The sequence below is a fragment of the Hippoglossus hippoglossus genome, chromosome 8, assembly GCF_009819705.1.
Source record: "Hippoglossus hippoglossus isolate fHipHip1 chromosome 8, fHipHip1.pri, whole genome shotgun sequence".
Lineage (NCBI taxonomy): Eukaryota > Metazoa > Chordata > Actinopteri > Pleuronectiformes > Pleuronectidae > Hippoglossus > Hippoglossus hippoglossus.
The window spans coordinates 9,316,842-9,341,954 of NC_047158.1; the positions used below are offsets into that span (position 1 = coordinate 9,316,842).

General features: G+C 41.1%; 2 protein-coding genes across 6 annotated transcripts; both read left to right on the top strand.

Moving 5' to 3' along the window:
• Nucleotides 1–681: 681 nt before the first annotated feature.
• Nucleotides 682–3,940, top strand: phb (prohibitin). The gene is made up of 7 exons (XM_034594589.1): nucleotides 682–816; nucleotides 1,327–1,423; nucleotides 2,021–2,182; nucleotides 2,335–2,477; nucleotides 2,579–2,695; nucleotides 2,789–2,884; nucleotides 2,989–3,940. Exons 1-7 carry the CDS (start codon nucleotides 739–741, stop codon nucleotides 3,199–3,201), a joined length of 906 nt encoding a protein of 301 aa, XP_034450480.1. The 5' UTR covers nucleotides 682–738; the 3' UTR covers nucleotides 3,202–3,940.
• A 1,944-nt stretch (nucleotides 3,941–5,884) lies between these two features.
• On the top strand, nucleotides 5,885–25,046 carry znf652 (zinc finger protein 652). 5 transcript variants are annotated; one of them, XM_034594577.1, is made up of 7 exons: nucleotides 5,911–6,207; nucleotides 10,531–12,035; nucleotides 14,515–14,662; nucleotides 14,877–14,992; nucleotides 19,480–19,624; nucleotides 21,529–21,786; nucleotides 21,817–25,046. In XM_034594577.1, the coding sequence occupies exons 2-7, from the start codon at nucleotides 11,013–11,015 to the stop codon at nucleotides 22,173–22,175; spliced, it is 2,049 nt and encodes a 682-aa protein (XP_034450468.1). In that variant the 5' UTR covers nucleotides 5,911–6,207; nucleotides 10,531–11,012; the 3' UTR covers nucleotides 22,176–25,046. The 5 variants fall into 5 exon arrangements, with proteins under 5 accessions (XP_034450463.1, XP_034450468.1, XP_034450465.1 ...); XM_034594572.1 differs by having other exon boundaries at nucleotides 5,885–6,207; nucleotides 21,529–25,046; XM_034594574.1 differs by lacking the exon at nucleotides 5,911–6,207 and adding an exon at nucleotides 6,210–6,342 and having other exon boundaries at nucleotides 21,529–25,046.
• Nucleotides 25,047–25,113: the final 67 nt, after the last annotated feature.

Below are 25,113 nucleotides of genomic sequence, written 5' to 3' on the forward strand. Positions count from 1 at the left end.
GACCCATCTTGGTGTAATAAATGCATAGTGTGTAGCCTATTTGTCAGCCTGCATGTGATAGAAAGACTGATCCATTCAACAACAACAACAACAACAACAACAAAAAACACAAGATCATACAAGTCACTAATTTACTTCATGGTAAGATGGGTTTAATTGTTAACAGTTGTCATATATTGCTATTTTCCGTGGATATGGCAATTTGCAAGAAAGCTGTTATTTTCTTCATATACAGGGAACTGGAATGATGTACTCAAGTAATGTGGTTTATTTCCATTTACATTTCAAATTAGAATATAATGCTTTTTATGCTTTCATTTGCAGATTCTGATTATAAATGTAAAATATATTCAACTCAATGCAGTATTTAACTGTGTATTTAGAATAGTACTTCGTTTGGCTCAATAACATTTCAGAATAAAATAATGAATAGAAAAAGAAAATTTCGAGCAGAAATTAAACTCTCATACTGTCATTGCTCACTAAGATTGATTTGAACGGCCTACAGTGAGATAATGGTAGATACTGATTGGGTTATGGAGCTATTATTTATCTAATCATTTATTTATTCAATCAATGAAGCAGTCACTTAATCCTTGGAGCATGTGATGTCTAGTCAGACACAGTAGGTGGCAGTGCTACGTGGTTAAAGTGGGTGCGCCCCAGTTACACGGAAGCCGTAGAAGAAGAAGTTTGCCTTTTGTCCAATCAGAGGCTTCGTTGCTTCATCCGGTGCGCATGCGCAGAGAGGCGGAAACCTCATGTGTTGTACGTCGTGTCCGGTGGAGGTCACACACACATCTGAGAGGATCTGAGGTGAGTTACGACACCTGCAGTGGAAACTATCACATGGATCGTTAAACGTTTGCGTATCAACAATTATAAAGCAAGCAGGGGGCGTTTGTTTCCCATGTTTTCCGTAGATAACGTTAAATCACGAGTGTTGGGTACGTCCATATGTGAGAGGTAACATGCGCAGCCGGCGTGCTACTCGTACTCGGCCGACACTCGCTTCATGTTCGTTATAATATGTCCCTCGAGTGTTGTGCGTAGTATTTAAATGGTCCTCTCTAAGCTACAGTAGTGTGGTTATTCAACTTTACTTTCCAGAGGCCGCAGTTCGCTGTTAGCTGGGGAGCTAATGCTAGCTAGCGCCCTCAGCCTTGGCATCAGTCAGTCCAAGGCCAAAGCCAACTGTTTTTTTTAAAGAGGGGGTTTAACCTGGCTTCCCAAAGACGTGTTGTCACCAACTGCTGAGTGGTTCACAGTTTGTAGGAGGAAGCTTTAATAGAACCAGTCTGTCTTCTCTTCTTCATCACCTTGAAGGTTGCTGTCATCATGGCCAAGCTGTTTGAGACTATTGGAAAGTTGGGGCTGGCCCTTGCCATCGGTGGAAGTGTTGTGAACTCTGCCCTCTACAATGGTGAGTGCTGGTCAACCGGACACATTACACGTCCATTAAATAGTTCAAATGTGTGAGAATTTACTGCTTTGTCTTGGACAGATGTGAGGCTGAAACCTATTATAGCTTATTTGATTGACATTGACATGTGATGATGAATTATTTACTTTTCAAGCCCATTTTTAGAGAGGGTTAACTAATAAGAGTATATTCAATTTGGGCCTTTATTTTTAGTTATTACAGTGGTTATTGTAATGCCAGTGATATGAATACTGTATTATTCAGTCAATTAGATTGGGTGAATACGGCCTGTTAAATACAACTACTCATTATATTCTCTGTTTCTTTTCATTACATCTTCCCACTTAACTGCAGAATTTATTATTATTAATAATAATAAAATGTATAATACATGTCAATAGTAAACCTGATAGCAGCCATGATAGATAGATGGACAGCCATGTAGCTCCTCAGCAATGTAATTCTTGTGATTTGAAAAGTTCTCAACAAACGTTTGACACTCTTAGAGCTATAAACTATTAAAAAGTTAACACCCAACTAGAATGGTATACACACAACCTGTTTGGCAGAGAGAGTAATTGTCCATTCTCTCCACAGTGGATGCAGGCCACCGGGCTGTGATTTTCGACAGGTTCAGAGGAGTGCAAGAGACTGTTGCTGGTGAAGGGACTCACTTCATCATCCCCTGGGTTCAGAAACCTATCATCTTTGATTGCCGTTCCCGTCCACGCAACGTGCCTGTCATCACCGGCAGTAAAGGTACAGGAATTAGCTACTTGGTCATTGCTCCGCTGCCTCCTGCATTTGCTTAATAGACATTGTGAATCTCTCAAAAATCAGCCAACTGTGCTAATTGTTTAAGGATGCAACTACAACGTGACTGAACTTAATTTGAACTGTTCACCCCACAGATCTGCAGAATGTAAACATCACATTGCGTATCCTTTTCCGGCCGGTGACCACCCAGCTGCCCCGCATCTTCACTAGTATTGGTGAGGACTATGACGAGAGGGTGCTACCCTCCATCACCACAGAGGTCTTGAAGGCTGTAGTAGTGAGTATCCTTGTTTAATCAAGAATAACAAATAGACTGAGTTTTTTTTGTTGAGAATGAGAAGAAAAAACGACTCGTACTAATGGGGGTCTTTCTCACAGGCTCGGTTTGATGCTGGTGAGCTCATTACCCAGAGAGAGCTTGTGTCGCAGCAGGTCAGCGAGGACCTTACAGAAAGAGCCTCCACCTTCGGCCTCATCTTGGATGATGTTTCACTGGTATGAAGCTGCTTGCAAATATTATTACAATGTCCATTTTATATTTTTTATGGGATTTTAAACAGTGGAAATGTTTTTATTTTGCTCTTTCAGACACACTTGACCTTTGGCAAGGAATTCACAGAGGCTGTTGAGATGAAGCAGGTGGCTCAGCAGGAGGCAGAGAGGGCCCGTTTTGTTGTTGAAAAGGTATTGTTTTTAACATGCATATCACCCCTATACTACTTGTGCAAAGTTTGTAGGCTGTCCCTGTTGAGGGGAAAATATCTAAGCTTGAGTTCTTTTTTCATTAGGCAGAGCAACAGAAGCAGGCTTCCATCATCTCAGCAGAGGGAGACTCCCAAGCTGCCTTGCTCATCGCCAACTCCCTAATGGAGGCTGGTGATGGTCTGGTAGAGCTACGTAAGTTGGAGGCAGCTGAGGACATCGCCTTCCAGCTCTCCCGCTCACGCAACGTCACTTACTTACCCCCAGGACAGGGCACGCTGCTCCAGTTGCCCCAGTGATGACATCTTATTGCATGTCCACCCCACTCTTGCGGTCTCCCCCTGTTACACGGCCCATGGAAGGGGTTGTTGGAGGATTCACTGACTGACTCTCCCAACTTCACGCACATTCCTCCCACTCTTTCTCTAACCAACTCTGGACTGGGTTTTGCTGATAGTAGCATGGTGGGAGACAAAGTGAGAGGACTGATGGGATGCATTTATGAAGTCCACCCATGTGTAAGGAAGTGGAGAGGGGTTAATTGCTCAATCTGTGTTAACCCACATATATTATATATAGTACTTTGTTTTGAGAAGAATTGATAATGCAGTAAATTCTCTAAAGATTTGTCTTGCTCCATTGTGTCGGATTTACAGTACTGGATGTCTGGAAAGTAACAATGATCTTTACATGGTGAGAAAAGAGTGTGATTCCTTTAAAAGATAAGCTGATAAGTTATGAAAGATGAACTCTATTACTCTGTTATTGTGCTGAAACACTTGATCGTTAAACCATAGTTTATTGAGTTGAATTAATTTCTGTCCTGACTTCCGAGATGGATAAAAATTGACATTTATCTGCTTTCTAGCAAATTCAATCATATTGTCACCTGCTGACAATTGGAATGTGCCTGTCGGAAAGTAGATGATGATCTTTCATTCTCTATTGATGTGTCTGTCCATAGTTCATGTGGAGACAGTAATACGCCCAATGTTTCACAAATGGCTCAGCTTAATAAAATTTTCTTTCTACCTCCCAGTGGTCATGCTTGTTGTTCAAGACCTCGAGTGTAATCTTAATTGTCACCACATGAGGGTGCCTCATAATTGCAACCTCTTTTTTTATTAAAATGCCAGAGAAGCAGATGGTTGCACTTATTAGTGGTGCTTCACTTTTAACTCAATGTTTCAAAAATGGTGGAAAGTGTATCGGTCATTGGCTTTGATGACAGAGGGCAAGTTTTGTAGTGTTGTCTTTAGAAAAATGGAGATGATTGGGAAAAGTAAATCCTAAATGTTGATATGTAGTTCAATTCAAATAACTTTACATGTTGGATTTTTTAAAGTTAAAGATCAAAACAATTCAGATTAAAGGAAAGTAGTTTTTCTAGATTAAAGTGGCTGAATTTTAGTTTTTAGTGATTTTATATAAATGTTCATGCCCTCCTCCACTGGTTCCTTTGAGCACTTACTTGAAGGTCCCCATAGAAACAAAAGGGGGAAATGCATGAAATCCCTTCCTGAGACAAATCATACGTGTCAAAAAACGCTGATAAGGTTCAAGTCAACATAGATTGTCTGGTACAACAGGGACTTCAACATCCAACTAGATCCAATGTATTTTACACTGTCCCAGAAGTGACAAGCAAACAAAGGTATATCTGACACATTATTTTAATGATTACTAAGTAAAATTACGTTTATTTTCCACCGAACACAACTCAGTGGATTCAAAGGCTAAAACAAGTCCATTCAATGAAGTATATGACCGTGGTCAACATACCGCTGGAGGGTCCTGGATCCTCACTGTAAGTTACATGGTCAGTGCATAGAACCTGAAATTATTAATTAAACTAATCAATTAAATGATTACCAATAACTGTCAATCTTGATAACTGAATAATAGTTGAAATAATTTTTAAGCAAAGGTTCACTTGTACAAGATTCTAAATTCTGAATATAAATCTGCTATAATCACTGTTGAAACATCTTTGAGTTTTTGACGGTCAAACAACAAAAGTAATTTGTTCACTTGGACGTCAGAGAATAATGGCAGATAGTTTCTTTCATATTTTTTACATTTTATACACTAGAAAATTAATTGTTAAACAAAACCATAATGATGTAATAATACTGATAAATATGTCAGATTTATTGATATTGAAAACAATTTTGGTTTGAGTCTCACACTACTTGTAAAACTAACGAGGTTTGTGTGTCTGTGACATGGCACAGAATAAAATTATAATTTTACTCTATTTTACATCAATTGACCACAATATAAACTCAGACAGTTGGGCACTCTCCTATGCTGACCTTGTATAAAACCAGGACTACAAGAGAGAGGAACCATCATTGTGGAAACTACACAGATAATAAATAAACTTGCAATCAATCAAATTATTTAGACTTTAGAATTATTGGGGTTTATTTGTTTTGTAAATTCCTGTGAAACTATGACCCCAATGTCGAGAATTGTGAAAAATAATAAATATAAAAAACACAAAATTATAATATTAAATAGTGAGAGTTAACAGTAAAAAATAGACTAAATTACTAACAATATCAGGACTTTCTAATGAGAAGATAAATTGTAATCAGAGTCCTACTATGAGCCCAATGTCAAGATTTGTGAAAAAATAATAAAGTAAAAAAAAAACACCTTACAATGATAATATTAAACAGTGAGAGTTAATAGTAAAAATAGAATAAATTACTAAGAATATCAGGACTTTCTAATGAGAGGATACATTGTCCTCAGAGTCCCATTATGAGCCCAATGTCAAGAATTATTAAAAAAATAAGAAAGTTTAAAACAAAATTAAAATGATAATATTAAAGTGTGAGAGTTCGTAGTAAAACAGACTAAACTAAGTACATCATCAGGACTTTCTAATGAGAGGATAAATGGTCCTCAGAGTCTCCACATTATTATTTAATCAATCAGTGATTTAAACCCAGCGGGAGCGCGCGCCGCCGTGCCCTGTCTGCTTTGAACGGGAGAACCAGACACTCTGTCGCGCGGCCTGGGATGAGCGCGGGACGGCGGCGGCGGTGGTACGCGCGAGAGCTGTGCCGGGGCCACGTAGCGGGGCTGAGGACGCACCGGCGCAGGTTCCTCCGCTGAGCCCGCAAACAAACAACAACAAATAACAACAACCTCGCGCATTTTGGACTAAACAAACCAGCGGCGCTTCATAAATGCACGTCCGCGAATGTGGAGGGAGCGAGAGAAGTGCGCGTGCAGACCCGAATCTGTGCAACTGTGATTGCACGAGCGCAGGAGGGAGGTCGCTCCCGGCGGAGGTAAGGCAGCGAACCGACAACAAATATGTTGCTACACAACTTCATTTCAAGCCCCCGTAGCGCGGGGGTGACATGCGTGGCAGCCGCCGGGGGAAGCGCACACGGGGTCGCCGGTAGCCGGTGGCCGGAGCTGAGGTGAGAAACCAGCGGAGCTCCCAGCAGTGACTTTGTGACAGTGTCGAGTTGAGTTGTCAGGAGCGTTGCACCGCTCCGGGGTTTTGTGTCGTCTTCCACCACAGGAAAGACACGGTGATAACCGAGCGTGACATCGGCTCTTCCTCGCCCTTCACGTCGCTCCAGCTACTGTCAACCCCGTCAAGGTGCCGTGTCGAAATCCAGTGTAACGTAGATGCTAAAAATCCGAGCTTATGCTAGCTGTAAGCTAACTAGCCCCAATCAGGGCGGTTTGGGGTTTAAGTGAAAGTCTTGTATCTGTTAGCTCGTGCATGTCAGCGAATGCTAGTGTTCAGCTCTAGTTGCATGTGCAGTGTAGTGCGTTTGTTTTCCAGGACGAGTAACCTATCCTCAAATATCAAATGGCTGCACCTTGAGCTAATGTAGCCAAGTTAGCTTGTCATGTGTGTGCAGGTTAGTACCTATGGAATATTGCTTGCTAGCTAGCTAGGTAGCCTAAGTTGGCCGGGCCTGCACAGTGTTTCTGCAGTTCGGTGTTTTTGTTTTAACGCTGTCTTTGCTTCATACCCACCGCAACTCTTGTGCTGTGGTCTTGTAGCTGAAAATAGTAGCTTCTGTCTTGCGAGCACTATAAAAACAGATGATAGCTGCTGCACCACATCTCGTTATAGTTTCCAAATTTATGTTTAGGGTTCGCCTTCGCGCTCTGTAACCTCGTTTGAAGCTGATTTTGTTGACCCAGTCCTCACGTTTGTATTTCAGTATTGTTCTACAATCTGAACTTTGAACAAAAGATCCGTGTTGAATATTCCCATGTTGTCTTTCCCCCCCTTTCAGAATAGAGGGATCACAGTTGTAAACATCAGTGGACTCTGTCTCCTGTCATGTATGACAGTATCTCTGTGTGTGTGTGTGTGTGTGTGTGTGTGTGTGTGTGTGGTGAGGAGACTAAAGAAACATGGAGTGGGAGATGATAATCCTGCCTCTCTTCTAAGATACCTCAGACCAAAAACATTAGTTACTGCTCTATGACCCGATTATGAGTTTGAGGGCCAAATACCTACAGAGGCTCGGAGCACCCCTGCAGTGCACCACACAGTGAGCTGGTTAGGTCTTATGAGTTGGGACCGGGTGAGGAATGTGAACCCTCACACGGTCCGCTACAAGCTGCAAAAGGGAAAGCTCATTAAAGTCTAGACTTTAGAGGGAGCGTGGATTCAAGGAGCACTGCTGCATAATAAGAAGCAAACGTGACACAATTTGGCTGCTTCAGACTCGTCTCATCTGCCTTACTGTCACAGCTCAGCCCGAGCACTTGTGAACACTCGTGCCATGTAGTGCTGTAAAGGCTTTCCATCCTGTGTCATTCAGATCTTAAGCCACAGTCGAATCTTCTTGGTATATGAGGCTTTGTGGCTTACGCTATATGAAATGAGGTTCGGCTTCTCGTAATGTTGCTGAAGCATTGTCAAGAAAGGCTTTGAATTGGTTGTTATTTATAAAACTTTTGTATTTTTGGGCAAGTTTTGCTGAACATTAATGCTTTGGAGACATTCAGGGCAAAGTTCTACCGATCAATGTGACAAGGTGATTGTGTCAACTAATTACCAGTGATATTGAGAAATCTGCACTCTACTTGATTCCCCACATCAAAGGGTTGCATTATGAGTGAATCTCTGAAATGACTCATTGATAACAGAAAGCGAGGCAAAGGATTTTTTTCAATATTGGTAACAAAACACCCTTTGTTTATTTGCATGTTTGCAATTTTCAGTTGTGAATTTAGCACTTTTTAATTAGTTTGATTTGGTAATTGTAAAATTATTTACATTCTCAAAGTTAGCTGTTGTATTAAATAATAGAGAATGGAACCAGCTGGTTGGATTTTAGGTCAAGTTCAGCCAGTGGTTTATCATGGAATTTATATTCCTCGGCCATCCAGAGGCAGGATAATCTATCAGGCTTTGTGTCTAAGACAGCCATGTGAGTTCAGATGCTCTAGTAGCGCAGAGCGGGCCCTCCCCCTGTGGTCTTAATGCTCTCTCTCTCGAGCTGCTGTCCAATTCTCAGAAAGGATCAGCGTCGGCGTGCACAGGAAGACAGGTGTGTCTTGTAGCGTTGACAGTAAAGTTCTGCATAACTAGCTTTCACTTTGAGTTTCAAACTGGTAGAACAGATTTATGTATGTTTTGGCTTTAATAAAAATGCAAACATAATTTGGCATCTTTTCTATCTACCAGGTACAATCTATTGTAATGAAATGACGAGATGACCAAGAAAATCAGTTCAAACTTAAGCCCTGATTGAATGTTATGATACACACAATGTCTCTGTGACAGTCTTATTAATGTTCGCTTAAAACCTGTGTAAGTCTCCTTTTTAGCTTTCAAAAGTCTGTCTGTGGTTTGAAATTATTCTGGTTTTATTTTATATTTTTGTGAGCAGGTGCAGTTTATGTTCAGTGTGAATTAGAGTTTGAACTGAACTCTAAAGATATTGCAAGGACTGTACAAGTAAAACAATACAAATTAAAACAATATATTTTAGGTGTCAAGTGCTCTACACTCATCGTGTCATTGTTGATTTCCCCCCCCCCCCGGCACACTGTTGTTCTTTCTTCCACTCTCACAAACCCTAAATCATGCTTGTAAATAAATTACTGGAACAAAGAAATCTTGATGGGTCAGGTGGGCTGTGTTTGAATATAAAAGTTCCTCTTGGCCTATTTGTATTTTCTTTGCACACATTGGAGCATCAGTTGTTAATAGAAGTCAAACACAAGATGTTTGTAGACACACAATAGAATGTTTGCTGTCTCCAAGAAAGGAAATGTTTTGTTTTTTTTCTGGCTTTGGGAGGTTTTCTATTGAACCAACCGTCCTGTTGCACACTCATTATGTTTAACGGGGTGTAAGGTTGTTTGAGGTCACCCAACTGTCAGCCAGGGACACCCCAGCAGATGTATGCAAAGCTCCAGAACCAACCAACAAGTATAAAAGCAAAGATTCCACAAGGAAATATATTTATTTGCATTAAGGGTTTTGGTTAGCATTGCATTTATCTTCAACCTGCATAAACATGATGATATGACTGTAGGTTCCACATTTTGCAATGCTTAGGCATCATTGAAAGGTTGATATACAGTTTCCTGTGGTTGTGTTTGCAATACAGGCTCTGGAGCTGTGGTTTACACTATGCTCTCTAACAGTTAACAGTCAATGGGAGGGGTGGCACTTTAGCATTTATTGTTTAAAAACTAAGATGATGTCGTGTTTTATCTGTGTTTTGCCATCAAATTGGTGTAGGTTGGTTTTTCCGGGAAGTTCTTCAAATAGTTTTTCCAGATTTTAAACAGGAAAGACACGAAACATGACAACAGTAAAAGGTTTTTTTGACTGGAGCAACTAATTATTATGATCTACAGCAATTCAATCTGTGCTTACATATTTTCCATTTCTAATTAAATGGAACAATTAAAAAGCTTTTCAGGTGTTTTTGCTCTAATTGTTACTGTAAGATATTAGAAATCTTTTCTAACCAGCGTGGGACTAAGTTGCATTTCCATTGCTGTAAATTAGGGCTGGGCGATAAGACAATATCATTATTTGTCGCAATATAAATTCCATCATTAGCAATATAACAAAGGTTTAATATAAATTGATATTTTGCTTATGCATTGTGTAAGCACAGTGAGGAGGTATAACGCATAATTGATCTGCCTCAGATTTGCTCATAAAGAAGAATTTAAAACCACTACCTTCACTAAAGAGCAAAAATATACTGACACCAACAATTTCATTGCAGTATAATTTTAGGCCATATCGCCCAGCACTATGGTAAATCTGATCTTAAATTAACAAAATGTTTTATGGTGGATCACTTAACAAAGCAAACCATCTCTGTTGTATTATATATTGAAGTGTTTCACTTGTGGTCGGGAAATATTTAGGTTGCTCTTTCTTTCTTTTTTTTTATTACGCTGAATCTCACAGTAATTTGTGAAGGCTGTGGTTTCAACTCCTACACACAATACTGAAACCTTTGTGGGCAAATGTGGCGCTCAGTGCCGAAAACCTGACAGTATCGCTTTAGTTTCACCTCACACTCTAGAGATGCTCAACAGTGGAGAAGAACCTTCCCCCATTTCATATGTATTTCTCCCTTTTTCTTCTCTGTCTCATCTCACAGGTAATGGACTGTAAATGGCTCTTCAAGCAAGACACAAAGGTCCTTATAGCCGTTCCATGTCTGGCATTCAGCTTGTCTTTACCTGCTCTGCAATTTGAAGACACTGGTACCAAGCAGAGCTGCAGTCTTCACAGACACTGAATCTGGACCTGGTCTACATCTCGCATAACTGGAGAGGAATTTAACTTCAAATGTTTGGCATCAAAGACACTGAGGCTTTGATTTTTCTGTCAGATTTTTTTTAAGCGTACAAAACAAAACTTGGAACAGATTGTATGTCTTTCCAACAGCGTTCCCTACCTTGGACAGCATGGATGCTCTCTTTGAATCAGGTTGACTGTCTCTCACCTCATCCCCTCCTTCCTGTCTCCTTAGCAGAAGGAAGGTGGGGGATTGGTGCGGCGTCCCCTGCCTCTCCTTATAGAATACGCTAGTCTAACAAGGCACCATAGCAGTAATTTTTCCAATTTCTATCCCTCTTCATGAAATCCTGCCAGAGCCTCAAGGAAGAGGTTTCCGTCCCTAGCCTTGGCGGGATGTCACAGGAGGAGGGACGCAGGGCGCAAGTGTCCCAGTCCTATTTTCACTCCCCTAACCCAGATCTGGACCTGACGGGCAAGCTGTACAAGAGGGAGGTTGGTGGCAAGCCTTATTCTGTGTTAGTGGACAATAAAATGGCGGCCAAGTCATCCATGGGAGATCAGAACATTGGTCAGTTGCCCACACAACATGTGACCCCTCAGCAGCATCAGCAGTATTTCAGAGAGGGAGGAGCAGTGCAGGAGGCAGAGATGCAGGCTGGCAACAACGGCACGTCTGATGACACTGAAGATGACGACGACGATGAGGAAGAAGAGGGGGAGGATGAGGACGGTGAAGAGGAGAGCTTTAAACGTGAGCAGATCATTGTTGAGGTTAACTTGAACAACCAGACTCTTCATGTTTCCAAGGGTGACAACAAAGCTGGAACCACACCCGATAACTCTGAGAGAGCTGGCAGTGACGACGATGAGGAGGAGGAAGACGAGGAGGAGGAGGACGAGGAAAGCCCTGATGAAGAAGAGGAGGACGAGGAGGAGGATGAGATAGAAAGCCGAAGAACAAGGTCAAAGAGGGCCCGTCGGGGTGCCAGTAGCTCAGCAGCTCCCAGCAAGCCACAGAGGAAAAGCCTCAGAACAGCTCTGAGCACCGCCACTGGTGGAATGACCACCAGGGGGCGTCGGAAGCGCATGGAGCCTCCGAAGGGCATGCGCAGGTCAGCCAGGTCAGCCCCATCGTCTGCAGGTTCCACAACCACAACAACCGGAGGGAAAGCAGAGGTGGAGGAGAAGGAGATGCTGGCGTGTGAAAAGTGCCCTCGTGTGTTCAACACGCGCTGGTACTTGGAGAAGCACATGAACGTCACGCACAGGCGAATGCAGATTTGTGACAAGTGTGGCAAAAAGTTTGTCCTGGAGAGTGAGCTGGCCTTACATCAGCAGACTGACTGCGAGAAGAACATCCAGGTAAAGCAAACATCTCCTGTCTCCTACCATATCTCTGCAATTAGCCCTGCAAATGTTATTCTAAATGGGAGAGCAGTGTATTGCCATGATTTACCATACTGTGAGATATTTGTTATTTAAATACCAAGATAGAATTTGATACATTTAGCACCTGCCTTGGCATTCATTATATTTATAGTAGATTTGTTGTGTGTTTTTATGCAGTAGCATTAGTTTTTGCTCACATAGAGTCACATTCTTAATGTAAAAAATGTGAGGTAATATACTTTAGTAAGCATTAGCAGGAAATCTGAAAACATAATTGTTTTAATATTGGGGGTTGTAAGTACAGACATGGCACACACGCCCTTTGAAACTGCCAACATGTGTAATTTAAACAAAGTGAGAACAATATGTTTTCAGTTCTCTAAAACTGAAAAGGGTGATTTGATATATTGAAACCCAAGGGGAATGCGTTTGGCATGGCTTACTTTACCCTCCTGTTTTGCTTAGAATGATTTGCATCTTTAGTTACTTTATGAAGAAAGTATATCTTAACCCAGTTGTTTAACCCAGTTGAAACATAATTTCTGATGATAAATGTTTTCTAATAATTAGGTGAGCTTCATGGAGGTGAAAATGGCATTTATTGATGCAGAACCTGATTCTGTCTCGTTGGAACAAACAAATGAAAACTGATTTCTCATAATATTAATTTCTTTCATTATTTGGAAAGAGTTCTTTGAAAAGATCAGGCTTACCTATCCATGTGCATTTAAGCTCAAGTCACTTTTTTTAACAAATCAAATGCATTTTATTGACACACTGACTTTTAAATCTATAATTCAGACCATAAAAAGTTGTCATCTCCTCATATATCAGGTTTTATCAATAAGAACGTATCGTAGTGGGTGTAATAAATTTAAATGCTAATGAACAAGAAAAGAATTCAAATTCTTTTCAATTAAGTGCCAATACTGTATAACGCATTAAATATCTGTTCCACTCTGATGACACAAAAAACAATTAAAAACTGGTGGCATCAAGTGTCTTTTAGAATTCACATAATACGTTGAACGGAGATTGTTTGCATTGGATCGCTGTTTAGAGTGAATCTTGAAGGTCTGTCAATTAATTGGTTTGCATATTATTCAAAATGATGATAAAGATAATCACAAATATCATGTTCATGGCTTAGATGGAAGACGATGTGCACACAACTGTTTATGTGGTGCTTAATGGAAGTAGGAAAGAAAAGAGACTGGCAAAAAAAAATCACATGATATGTTGGCCAGTGTTTGCAAGAAGGCACGTGGGAGATGCTGCAATAGTTCTATTTTATCTGAAGACACCCAATTTAACTTTTTGTCCATCATATGAACTGCTTTATTGTTTTTGCATATTTGTGGTGTAATCACAGCGTGATTTTTTGCACAGCTGCCTCTCTGCTGTAGGCCCTGCAGACTGTGAGATAACTGCCTTCACAACTGGATTTATTTTCCTGAAAGTTGGCAACCCCAAGCATAAAGAAACAAAGAGAACATTTAGAGAAAAAATAAAAGATACGGATTGATCTACTAAGTTTATATCTGTATTTGCTTCCAAGGGTGCCTAACCTGAGTTTAAATTTGAAAGGAAGTGAATATTTCTGCATCAGTTTTATAAACCTTTATTGTTTACTTTGACATTCAAGCCTGTGTCTTTTGAGCAATCTCAAATAGCATCCACTGTCATTCAGTTTCAAAAAACAAAACATGACAATGTCCCCACTTATGTGAATTAATACCTCATAAGCATGGCAGTAAAGCATCTGCAGATCTTGAGGTCATAAAATGAAGACATTTTCCCCCATAAAACCTCAGACAACGTTAAAAATTCAATTAAATTTACAAAGCTCTTGAACATTTTTCTTTTCTAATCATTTTATGTGGTTGTGGGCTGTCACAAGATAATTTACAGCTTTAAACTACAAGTGTGGTGGAAGGTTTTCAATCTTTTTTGTGGAGTTTCAATCTTAATTCTCTGTCTTGCAAACTCTACAAAAATGCAAATGAATTAATGTCATTACAAGATATATATTTAATTAATAGTTAAGGTTTGATTGTCCCTGCTAGCTTTCCCTTTGACTGCGGGACAAAAAGTATTACAGTGCATTTTATGAGGTATTAAAATCTTAAAGTCTTAAATTAAATTTGGTAAACAATGTATAAATCCTGATATAATTTAACCAGGAATTATATCAAGGAACTGGCATTGACAAAGTCCACTTATTTCTCCTTGTTTCTTTTCCCCTGTTGGTTTATTGACTGTGATCAGCAGATACCCAGAGGAGTTTCAGCAAATTAAATCCATACTGACTTTAACCCAGCAGAGGGAGCTGGACTATAAGGAAACAATTAAAGCAAATGGGAACCAGCTAATGGCCCTCAGGTTGTGTTGCTCATGATACTAATCAGCAACAATAAGCTTTTTTTTGTATTTTTATGTGTTTTACTTTTAGTGCGTCTCCTGCAACAAGTCTTTTAAGAAGCTGTGGTCACTGCATGAGCACATTAAGATTGTCCATGGTTATGCAGAGAAGAAGTTCTCATGTGAAATCTGTGAGAAGAAGTTCTACACTATGGCTCATGTCCGTAAGCACATGGTTGGTAAGTAGGAGCCTTTTTTTTTTCACAATTCAAACCTTAATGGCCCAAACACATCCCACAGTTCAGCATGACATGAACTACAACAACATGTTTTATATTATTGATTATTTTGATAGGATTGTCAAAAACAATTTCTTTATCTGTGTTCAGGTTCAGACCAAAACTGATATTCAGTTATCTCTGTGTTGTTTTCCTCTGTCTTATCTTTCTTCAGCTCACACTAAGGACATGCCCTTCACCTGTGAGACATGTGGGAAATCGTTTAAACGCAGCATGTCCTTAAAAGTTCACTCTCTCCAGCATTCTGGAGAGAAACCCTTCCGTTGTGAGGTAAGATTGTGTCTGTTTGGATGTGATATCCTGTATTCACAGGAATCTGGACTGGGCTGGAATCTAGTAGAGTTAGATATCATTTCACAGCAGGCACCAAAATGTGACACCACTGCATCCAGAGGGACCACTTTTCATTGGATTTCTGTTCTTTGCTCTCATTTGACTATCTGTTAATACTAAAGTTAGGGCCCAAGGAGAGCAAAAACTTATTTCTGAGGCTACATCAATACTTGCATGTTTTATTTTAAATATGTGAGCATTTTAGCTCCATCATACGAACACCTGAAAACTCCTGTCATGTGCACTGCTCCTGCTGTTGTGTACAGAAAGCCAATTGTCCACTCTACATTCGGTTGCTTAGTTGCAGATAATACTTAGAACTAAAAACATCGGTGAAAAGTGAAAGGAGGGATTTCTTTTCTTGGAGGGGTGGAACTGTGAGTAGTCGAACTGTTACAGAGAGTAGTTGAGTCACACTGATAAAAAACAATCAGGAAGCGGTTGCGGGTGACTGTGACTCTGTCATACCTGGTATTAATGTGTTTTTTGTGATCCGATCACAAGTGGAGAGCTCTGAGTGTGTGCGTTCACACCTGACATTAATATGTGGCCCCACATGTCTTGGGATCAGATCTCAGCTCCCCCCTCTATACAAACATACATGTACGTCATCTCTGTTCAAGTCGTGTGTGTGTGTGTGTGTGTGTGTGTGTGTGTGTGTGTGTGTGTGTGTGTGTGTGTGTGTGTGTGTGTGTGTGTGTGTGTGTGTGTGTGTGTGTGTGTGTGTGTGTGTGTGTGTGTGTGTGTGTGTGTGTGTGTGTGAGCATGAGCGAGCGAAAGTGAGGTGGAGAGTCTGAATGAATCTCCTGCAGCTGCACTGTGAAGAAATATTTGACCAATTAGAGGAAAGTATCGATCATTTTGTGCTGGTCAGTGTCATAATAAAACCTCAACGAGAAGAGAAAAAAAATACGTTTGATTTATAGTGAAACTGCAGCGGGTCAGACGACCTCGGCTAAGTAGGAGGTCCCCTCATATGTGGCCCAGGTTTGATTTGCGTTCACACTGCTAAAGGAATGTGGACACGTGTGGCCCAGACCACCTCCGAAAGTGGTCTGGCGTGATCGGATCGCTATCCGATCTCAGTGCTTTCACACATGTACTTATAGCTGTCCACTTGTGATCGGATCACAAAAACCACATGGTAATTACACATGTGTACGGGTTCTGTGTCGTTGTTTCCAGACATCTCCTTGTCTGCCCATTCTAGTTAAAACACAGCCCCAGAGTTTTCAACCAAAATGAGACAGGCAGCATTTCCAATGTGCTTTGTTTTAAGTGCTCGAAAACTAAACAAATATGTATTCATGTGGATGTTGCTTGAGACAAAGCGGCTAAAACAGCATGTGGGAGATTTTTTGTGCTTTATGCAAATTGTCCCTCTGTGTGTTAACAGTGTTTCACACTTGGCTGCTCAGTATGAGTACAGTACAGAACATCCCTGTCTTTATAAGTCATATTTTAACTATCATTCACATAACACCAATGCCATATGACTCAGCAGTTCCCAACCATACACTGGTTTTCTAAGTTGTGTAAATTCTGACATGTTTCTCGTCATTGTTGAGGTATTCTTTACTTTACTGCTCATACCAAGCATGAACAAATATGTGAACAGAATATAATGTTGATATAGTGGAGTGATGTTTGTCATAAATACACACACACTTGCATTTCATCGTCTTTCTTCTTGTCCTTTTCTAACATATTTATTTTGAGCTGAATTGAGCTCTCAGGGCTGATTGTCTTGAGTGGAGTAAGGTCACAGTTTTGGTGAATGTGCCCTTGTTTGCCTTAGTAGAAGCATCAGAGAAGTTTTCACTCATTGGTTTGAACAGATTGTGGTTTATGAACAACACAATCGCTATTTTCAGTTGAAGTCTTCATGAGCGAGGGAGAGCGTCCTCTTTTATTTTTGAACCTTCACTGGACTGTTGGAACATTTGAGTTGTACAGAGAAGCTGAAGTCAAACCATGTCAAATATTAGCAAACCACATGTATACAGAGTTCACCATTACCTGGAACATAAGAGGAATGTTGGAACAAAATATGTCCGTGTTTTAAAGCTTTCACAGACCTCATTCAATGACCATGTTTACACAGACAGCAATACTCCAACTATTTACCTTATTCTGAATGACGCATTATTTTGATTATGATGTTTACATGACTTGCTAATATAATATTCCATTCATATTCATGTTTACATGTTACAGGGCGTAATACCTTTGCTATACCCTTGAGTGGTAAAGCTTCAACTCGTTATTATTCCATCTTGTTGACACTCGAACCCAGGCCATGTGTCTTCTGGCAGTTGGTAACTTCTGTTTGTCGACGTTACAAAATGCTGTGAAATCTCCAATTGGACGTTATATTGAGATTGAGACGTATACATGTCAACATAATGTGGGTAAGGTTGGGAATACTGCATGTTTTAATTTGATTATTGCTTTTTTCCGAATCTGACCTCATTCGGGTTAAGGTCATCAGAAAATGCTCTTTACATGAGAGTACCTTAACATGCTTTCAAACATTCAATGAACTCCAGACAATCTCCAAGTTTTTTTTATAGCAGGATATTGTCTGCAGAATTCACCGCAAGCAAGTGGGAGCGCTGATGACATTTCTAACACGCAATGGACGCAAAAGAGACGAAAGCTAAAAGAGTACAAATATCTTAGGATAAAAAAAAGAGTTGCCGTACATGTAAAAGATGCAGACGAAGAACTTGGAAAGACAACGAGATTCGAGAGCTTTAAGGTGATAAGGACAGACGCAGGGTCATGTGCTATAAACAAAAACATATGATCTTCACAGCAGAATACATTGTGTCCTGCCTCCTGCATGCTCTACCCAGACGTCACCCCTCATCTATATAATCTGGAGAATTTCTGATCCAGAGAATCTCCTGCTGCATTCTTCATATTTGACAAAGTCTGCACCCCATTGTCCTGCAGTTCATATCTTATGACTTTATTCACACTATTGTCTTAATCAGGTTAATGTTTAAATATTACTGTCCATGTAAGCATATAAAGATACATTTTGTCACATTGTGGTTAGGGATTTGTGAGCTATTTCTGCTTGAGAGTCCAGAGTTGGCAGCAGTTGATAATCATAACCCAGTCGAGACTCATTAGTTCAAGGGCTGACAGATGGGCTGCTTTACTCCCACCCAAGGCCTTTTAATGTCCAACCGCTTAAATGGACAGCACACAGGGAGCATGTGTGTTTGGGTGGAGTTGTCTTTCTACTCTCTAACATGTAATTACATGCTTATTAAATGTGCGTTTCATGTATAGGCCATTCTCCTTAGTGGTCTTACACTGTACTGCCATATGGAAGCTGCTAGATTCTTTTTCCACAACATTTATTTAGTCAGGTTGTGTCATTCAGGTTGTTAAAGTCTCACTTCAGGAATAGACATGACCAAGAAAGCCTCATAAGTCAAATATACAGCCTGGTCACATTCACACAAACATTCTTGGTATTGTTGGCTTGGTGCAGTAACCTCATTTCTTATGTATACAAAGCTGCTTCCAGACATTCACTGGACTCCATAGAGCCTCTGTGATAACTCCGGAGGAGGTGCATGTGTCAAAGCAAATGTCTGAGTGAGACGCTCCATAGTTTCTACAGACTTTATCCTCCTGACCTCCTAGTATTAAGTCCGTAGAAATCCAGGAGAAGTCGATGTGTGCAGGGGAACCCCGCTGGATTCACCACAAGCGAGTGGGAGTGGGTGGGGGGGGGGGGGGGGGTTGATGAAAAAATCCAAAAAGCAGTGACACGTAGAAGACATCGAATTTGTGGTGATAAGAAGTGACGACTGTGTCGAGGTGCTCTAAGCATGATCTTGTGATCAACGAAGCAGAGTTAATACGTCACTTCCTGCCTCTGTCTTCTGCACCCAGTTGCTCCACCTCTTGATTGAATAATGCAGAGAATCTTCCGGTGCGTTGTGCATGTGTGAAAGGCAAGCTACGGTTAAACCCTGTTGCCAAGTCTCCAGATTTTACCCGGAGGTCATGTCTGAAAACGACTCCGGCATCCTGGTGGACTCCCTCATATGCAAAATGGTTACGACCAAGTTGTTTCGCTCTTTACTGCCCTAACCTAACTTGCCCCTTCTGCCTGGTTTCTCTTTTGCATATAAAGTATGCCATGCACAGTAGTCACATGACAGCAGTGTACACACAATTCTAAATAGATTATATAAGAATAAGGGATAGTCACCATCTTGTTCTATAATCTAAAATAAAATGGATCTTTTAACGTAAGATGAGTATGTCAAAAATCAGCAGCCCATTCCAGTTTTCAATGTTGTGTGACTGCAGGTATGTTTGTGTGTTTTTGTGTTCATCCTTGTGCACTGACCTGGTGTGTGCGTTTTATCTGAATGCCTCTGCTGTCTCTGTTGTAGAACTGTGACGAGCGGTTCCAGTACAAGTACCAGCTGCGCTCCCACATGAGCATTCACATCGGACACAAGCAGTTCATGTGCCAGTGGTGTGGCAAGGACTTTAACATGAAACAGTATTTTGATGAGCACATGAAAACACACACAGGTGAGAAAAGACAAGGGTTGTAAGGTTTCTTTGGCCTTTTGTCACATCTGTTTTTGATCAAAAAATGTTTTCAGAATCCTAGTTTACACTTTTAAAGTCTGTTATGAATACAGAAGCTTCTCTACAAACTGGTAACCTTTGCCGGAACATAGGAACCTTACCAATCTAATGTCATGAAAATCCTATGTTTAGGCTATAAGATAATAAAATGTTCCTGTTCCTGAGATAGATCCTGGGCCTTTGGAAACAACTATCAGGGTGGAGTCTCCAGTAAGGCTTATACAACTTGTATACAGGAATACTTCAGACTGGTGATGACTAGTTTCAATATTCATACTTGGGAAAAGTAATGTATTTTTACATTGTTGACATTTAAAATATGCAGCCGTCTTTCCAGCCATTATAAAAGGCGGTAGCTTTACAGAAAATGAGGGAACATGAAACATTTACAAGAAGGTTTTAAAAAAGTTTGCTTGTGAACTAGCTAAAATCTGAAAAATGCCATATTGTAGATGTGCGTCCCGCCTCTCTGGCATTTTTAGTCTTCCCTTCAATCTTTGCTAATCTCCTTTCTATTTAAATATCATGCAGTACTGCAACAGGAAATTACAATGAACAAGAAAATGACTGTGCTTCATGCAAAGCAGTCATTTTGTAAATTTAAATCAGTCTTTGTTGCTTTATTATCATAGTTTTCCCAATAGAGACAAGGACATGAATACAAAATATTAAGGATGAGTTCAGTATGATGAGTTTTTTTTTTTAGATATTCTGCAGTTCTGTAATGTTGAGCAATGAAAACAAACAACTATGTTCAGGAGATCGTCAGTCAGCCAGCTTGTCTCCATGCACTCCCTAAAAAAGGAAAAACATGAGATGTAGCCAAGATGAACATTATAGTGGTGAGAGCAAAGGGACTTTGCCCAGTTTATGTAATGAGAGGGATATTTCACATCAAAGAACGGCCTTGTACACAGTATAATGCGGCTTATAATGACTACCCAGACACATGGTGTTTTAGATCCCTCAGATTTTCTGCCCCTGCTGCATTGCTATTTCTAAGACCGAACTGAGCAGCGCAGCCTGTACGTCCTTCACTGGTTTTCTCAAGCCGTGCCTGTCGTGGGTGGACACACCGCTCTCAATTGGCCCTCGCTGTTCTATTTGTGATGTGTAATTACACTACCCTCTCCTCTCCCTGCCGCTAGAAACCAATTTAGTCTCCAGCAGGAGGAGGCACACCCAGTCATGCCCTGTAATAGGCTGCACACATGTTAGACACCCAAAGTTTGGTTCACTGCAGACAGAGTTTTCCACGAATTCTTCGAAGTGCGTGTAAGTTAACATTTACTTAAGACTTTAGCACATTAGCTGTCACCTTTTGATATTCAGTTGGTTTGGAGGAGCTTCACACATAACATGGCAGAATAAGGCACTTAAAGAGCCCCTCAGCAGCCTGTTAATAGATGGCTGTGTGGGTGGTAGCAGGCACATTCAGTGGCTCCATCGAGGGAGGTTAATGAGAGCGGCATTCCACCCAGGCTCCTGTTGTTCACTTTCACATCTCCTCTTCTCAAAGTGTGAATGGTAATAGCTTCCTGTGGAGTGGGTGGGTTGACAGCAAAGACCCTCTATTCAAGATGGCGACTGATTTGCATTTTTAAAAGAGAACTGTTACTCACTATCGAGAGAAATGTTTCATAAATGAAAAAAGTTTACTTTGTCATTCTGAGAGCTTTAATCAGTTGATTATCTCAAATTTTGAAAGCATCAGATTTGACAACAAAGGATCTGACTCCCATGCATCATATTATTTTCTCTGTATAGCCACTGTCTTTTTTTGTTAACTGATACAGTGTCTGTCTCCCTCACTCACTGGTCTCTTATATTCTGAATCTGTGTAGGAGAGAAGCCTTTCATTTGTGAGATCTGTGGAAAGAGCTTCACCAGTCGACCCAACATGAAGCGTCACCGCCGCACCCACACAGGGGAGAAGCCCTATCCCTGCGAGGTGTGCGGCCAGCGCTTCCGCTTCTCCAACATGCTAAAAGCACACAAAGAGAAGTGTTTCCGGGTCACCAGCCCTGTGGTTCTGCAGACCAGCGGCCCACCCTTGCCTGTCCGCATCTTCACCAACACCTTCTCCTCCTCTTCCTCCACCTCTGGCCCTGGCCCTGGCCCTGGCCCTGGCCCTGGCCCTGGCCCATCAGCTGCCAGCTCGGCTACCCCCTCAGCTCCGCTGGGCCTCAGCCCGACGGGAGGGCCCATGCCTCTGCGAGGCCCTGTGGGACACACATTCTCCCATGTGCAGCTTCACTCAACCCCTTCTCACCATCACCCCCCAACAACCCAGCAACATCTCTCAAACACACCCCAACACGCCCCACCTCACCCCCACCACCACCTGGCCGTGCCCCCAGTCTCTCACCTTCCCCCACCCCCTGCCCTATTCAAGAGTGAGCCCCTAAACCACTGTGGGCATGAAGACAGCAGCTACCTGCACCACATGGCTCATCCAGACAAGGGTCCTGGGGCCCCACAGCACCACTGAACTGTGCTCCGGCACTGCGGGGCCACACCAAACCGCGCGTTGTTTCTCTTGTTTCATAGTCCTGCCTCAGCCCCTCTGATGCAAGGCTCCTAATTTAAGGGTATTCCTCTCAAAAAGAGTTAAATAAGTTAAGCTAAACATACACACGTGAAAGATCCAGACTTATACATCCTCAGTTCACGCATTATATAAGTATGACCCCTACTTAAAAACCCTGGTCAACTGATACGATTTTACAACCTTTTTTTTTCTTGGAACATTTTCTAAGGAAATCTAACGATTCCTGTACGAGTTCTCTACTTGTACATTGATGAGTGTAAAGTATCTCCCGTTCAACATAAGCTGCTGATGGAAGTCAACATATTAATTACCTGGGCTTCTTAAGTCTTCAAGAATCAGTGTCATTGAGCTCTCATCTTAATGTTAATGACTTATGGTTGCACATTGGCTTTCTGTGCAGGTCTGCCCCACAGCAATACTCAACCTGTCCTCCGAGTTGTACTGCAGAGGCTCGGGCATCACATACATGTTAAATGAATGTTGTAACTGGTTCTACCTGAGTCCTTCTCTGCCCTAAGTCGGAGGCTGAGGCTTTCTGTCCTTGGGCCACTGAAGTCGTGCGAGATGCAGTAAGGGGGGGGGGGGGGTGTGTTTGTAAAGGACATTGAAAAAAATGTTTTGTAAATGCTCGGTTGAATCTTGACATAGTCTAAGATTCATATTATGGATAAATGGTGCTTTCCATTCCAGTACATGAAATATTTCTTAATTTTTCTCTTTCCATTTGATTTTCAGAAGTGTAATATTACACATAGTCATGTATCGTGTGATATAGGTCATGTCTTGCCAGCCTGGCTTTTCTTCAACGGATTTGAGGTTTGAACTATTTTGTGAACAAGAAACTCAGTTTATGCAGAACTTGCTCTCGGCACACGCAGCCTCACACTTACTCAAGCACACGCAAAAGACATGAGGCCACATGGCCACTGATTTACTTACTGTGATCAGTGCAACCTCAGTCTTCAGTACTGCTGGTCAACAGATGCTTTTAGATAACAGATGACTGTCAAATACTGCCACTGTGAGGGGCCAGACATGCGGCCCCATCAGGATCTACCCCACCTCCCTTCGCTGCTGACGAAATGATACGGGTTACCATGTTAAAGGTCGTTGGACACACACACACACACACAGTATACACAACTGGGACCTTTCTCATCATCGGTCTTAACAGACAATTATGCATATTCCTCTCAGCCTGTTTTCCACGGTTTGGTGTAGGGAGTTGTAATGTAAAGGTTTATTTTTCACTTTTCATCATACTGACATTCTTTGAGCCACACAGGCAAAGGTGTCGAAACCTGTTGAATGTTGCCTACGCAGAATGATGGCTGATGAGTCATTTGTGTATTTTTATTTTTTTTAATGTTCTCTGATAATTTTCTCAGTTTTGATCTTATGGAGGGTTCTGTAGTGTAGATATACTGTCGTTAGCACATGATAGGAAACGTCAGGATAAAAGGCAGTGGTTGTACAACCTTAAATACTTGGAATTCTTGTATAGATAAGCATACATGTGAACAAGTCAGTGCAAGAAATTACATTTATCAATGTAACAGCCAATGGTGTGAATGTTATTTGTTAAATAGAAGCTGGTTGGCGAGTATTTAGGTTGCTTGTTTGCACCCGGCCTGGTGGTATGTTGAGGAGGAAGATTGCGGAGAGCGAGTGCTTAGGTATGCATGTGTTATTCTCAACCAGTCTGGTTGTCCCCAGTGCTCCCGTACCAAAAGCTGCTTTTACACTGTGTGCCCCAATGTATTCGTATTTGGGGATACGTGAGATGGACAATAGCAGTGAATTCAACATCTTTCTGCCACTCTAACAGAATTCAGCATGAAGTGGTTAAGCTCAGTAGTTTAGGATGTCCCTTTTTTTTTTTTCTTTTTTTTTTTTTTGAGACCTGCAATTATCCTGCCATTTCTGTGGGTCTTAATACCGCTGCATTAATTGCTTATCATCCTTTCCCTCTTGGTTTCACTGCAGTGCTTCAGCATTTTTGCAGTATGAATCTTTTGTCTTATTTTTTTTTTGGAGCCTTTTCATTAGTGTGTATTCTCTGCACTTTACTGCTGCGTGGGTGAGGCGCAGGGAAGGGAGGGACTGACAATGCATTGTGGAAAAGAGTGCAGTTGTGGCTGCATGGGAAAGGGTGGAGGTGATTACTTCGAGTGGATGTTTTTAGGCAAGGAAAGGAGGAGAATCCTCGGGTGGAGTCGGTTAGTGCGGAAGGGACCATCGCAAACACAGGACAATACTTTTAGTATGCGCTTACATTCAATTTCTTATTTAAAAAACACACAAAAAAAAAAAACATTTTACTCCAGTATGGACATTCACTCAAAGTAAAAGCAATGGTCATCCTGCTTTGGCAACTTTACACTAGCCCCTCCGAGCTACACCTGAAATACATTCTACTTTTACGTCTGTTCATGGAGCCTCTCTGTCACGTCCTGCTACGTCTTCAGTTTGACGAACGATTCTCCTCCTCCTTTCTTTGTTATATAGAATGCACTTTCTACTAAAATTCTTGGCTAGTTAAGAAAAAAAATAACATTGTATATTCTTTAAAGATGTTTTTAAAAAATCAATATACTTTTTCCCCTTTGTATTTTTAACCACTTAATGTAGCATTGCGTATTTTATTATTGTATCTGGTACAAAATGTGCAGCTTTATAATGTCCTGATTTGTCTTTTTTGTATGTTACCTGGAGATTGAGGAGAAGTGGAAAAAGTTGGGCCTTTTTTGATAATATACATTTAACTGACTGCTAACTTTGAGAAGTAAAAACGAGTAGCCATGATTATCACACATTTGTCATGTCTGTGTCTCTGTGTGCTGTCTTCAAACACGATGGGTTTACAGAAGAGAAACTG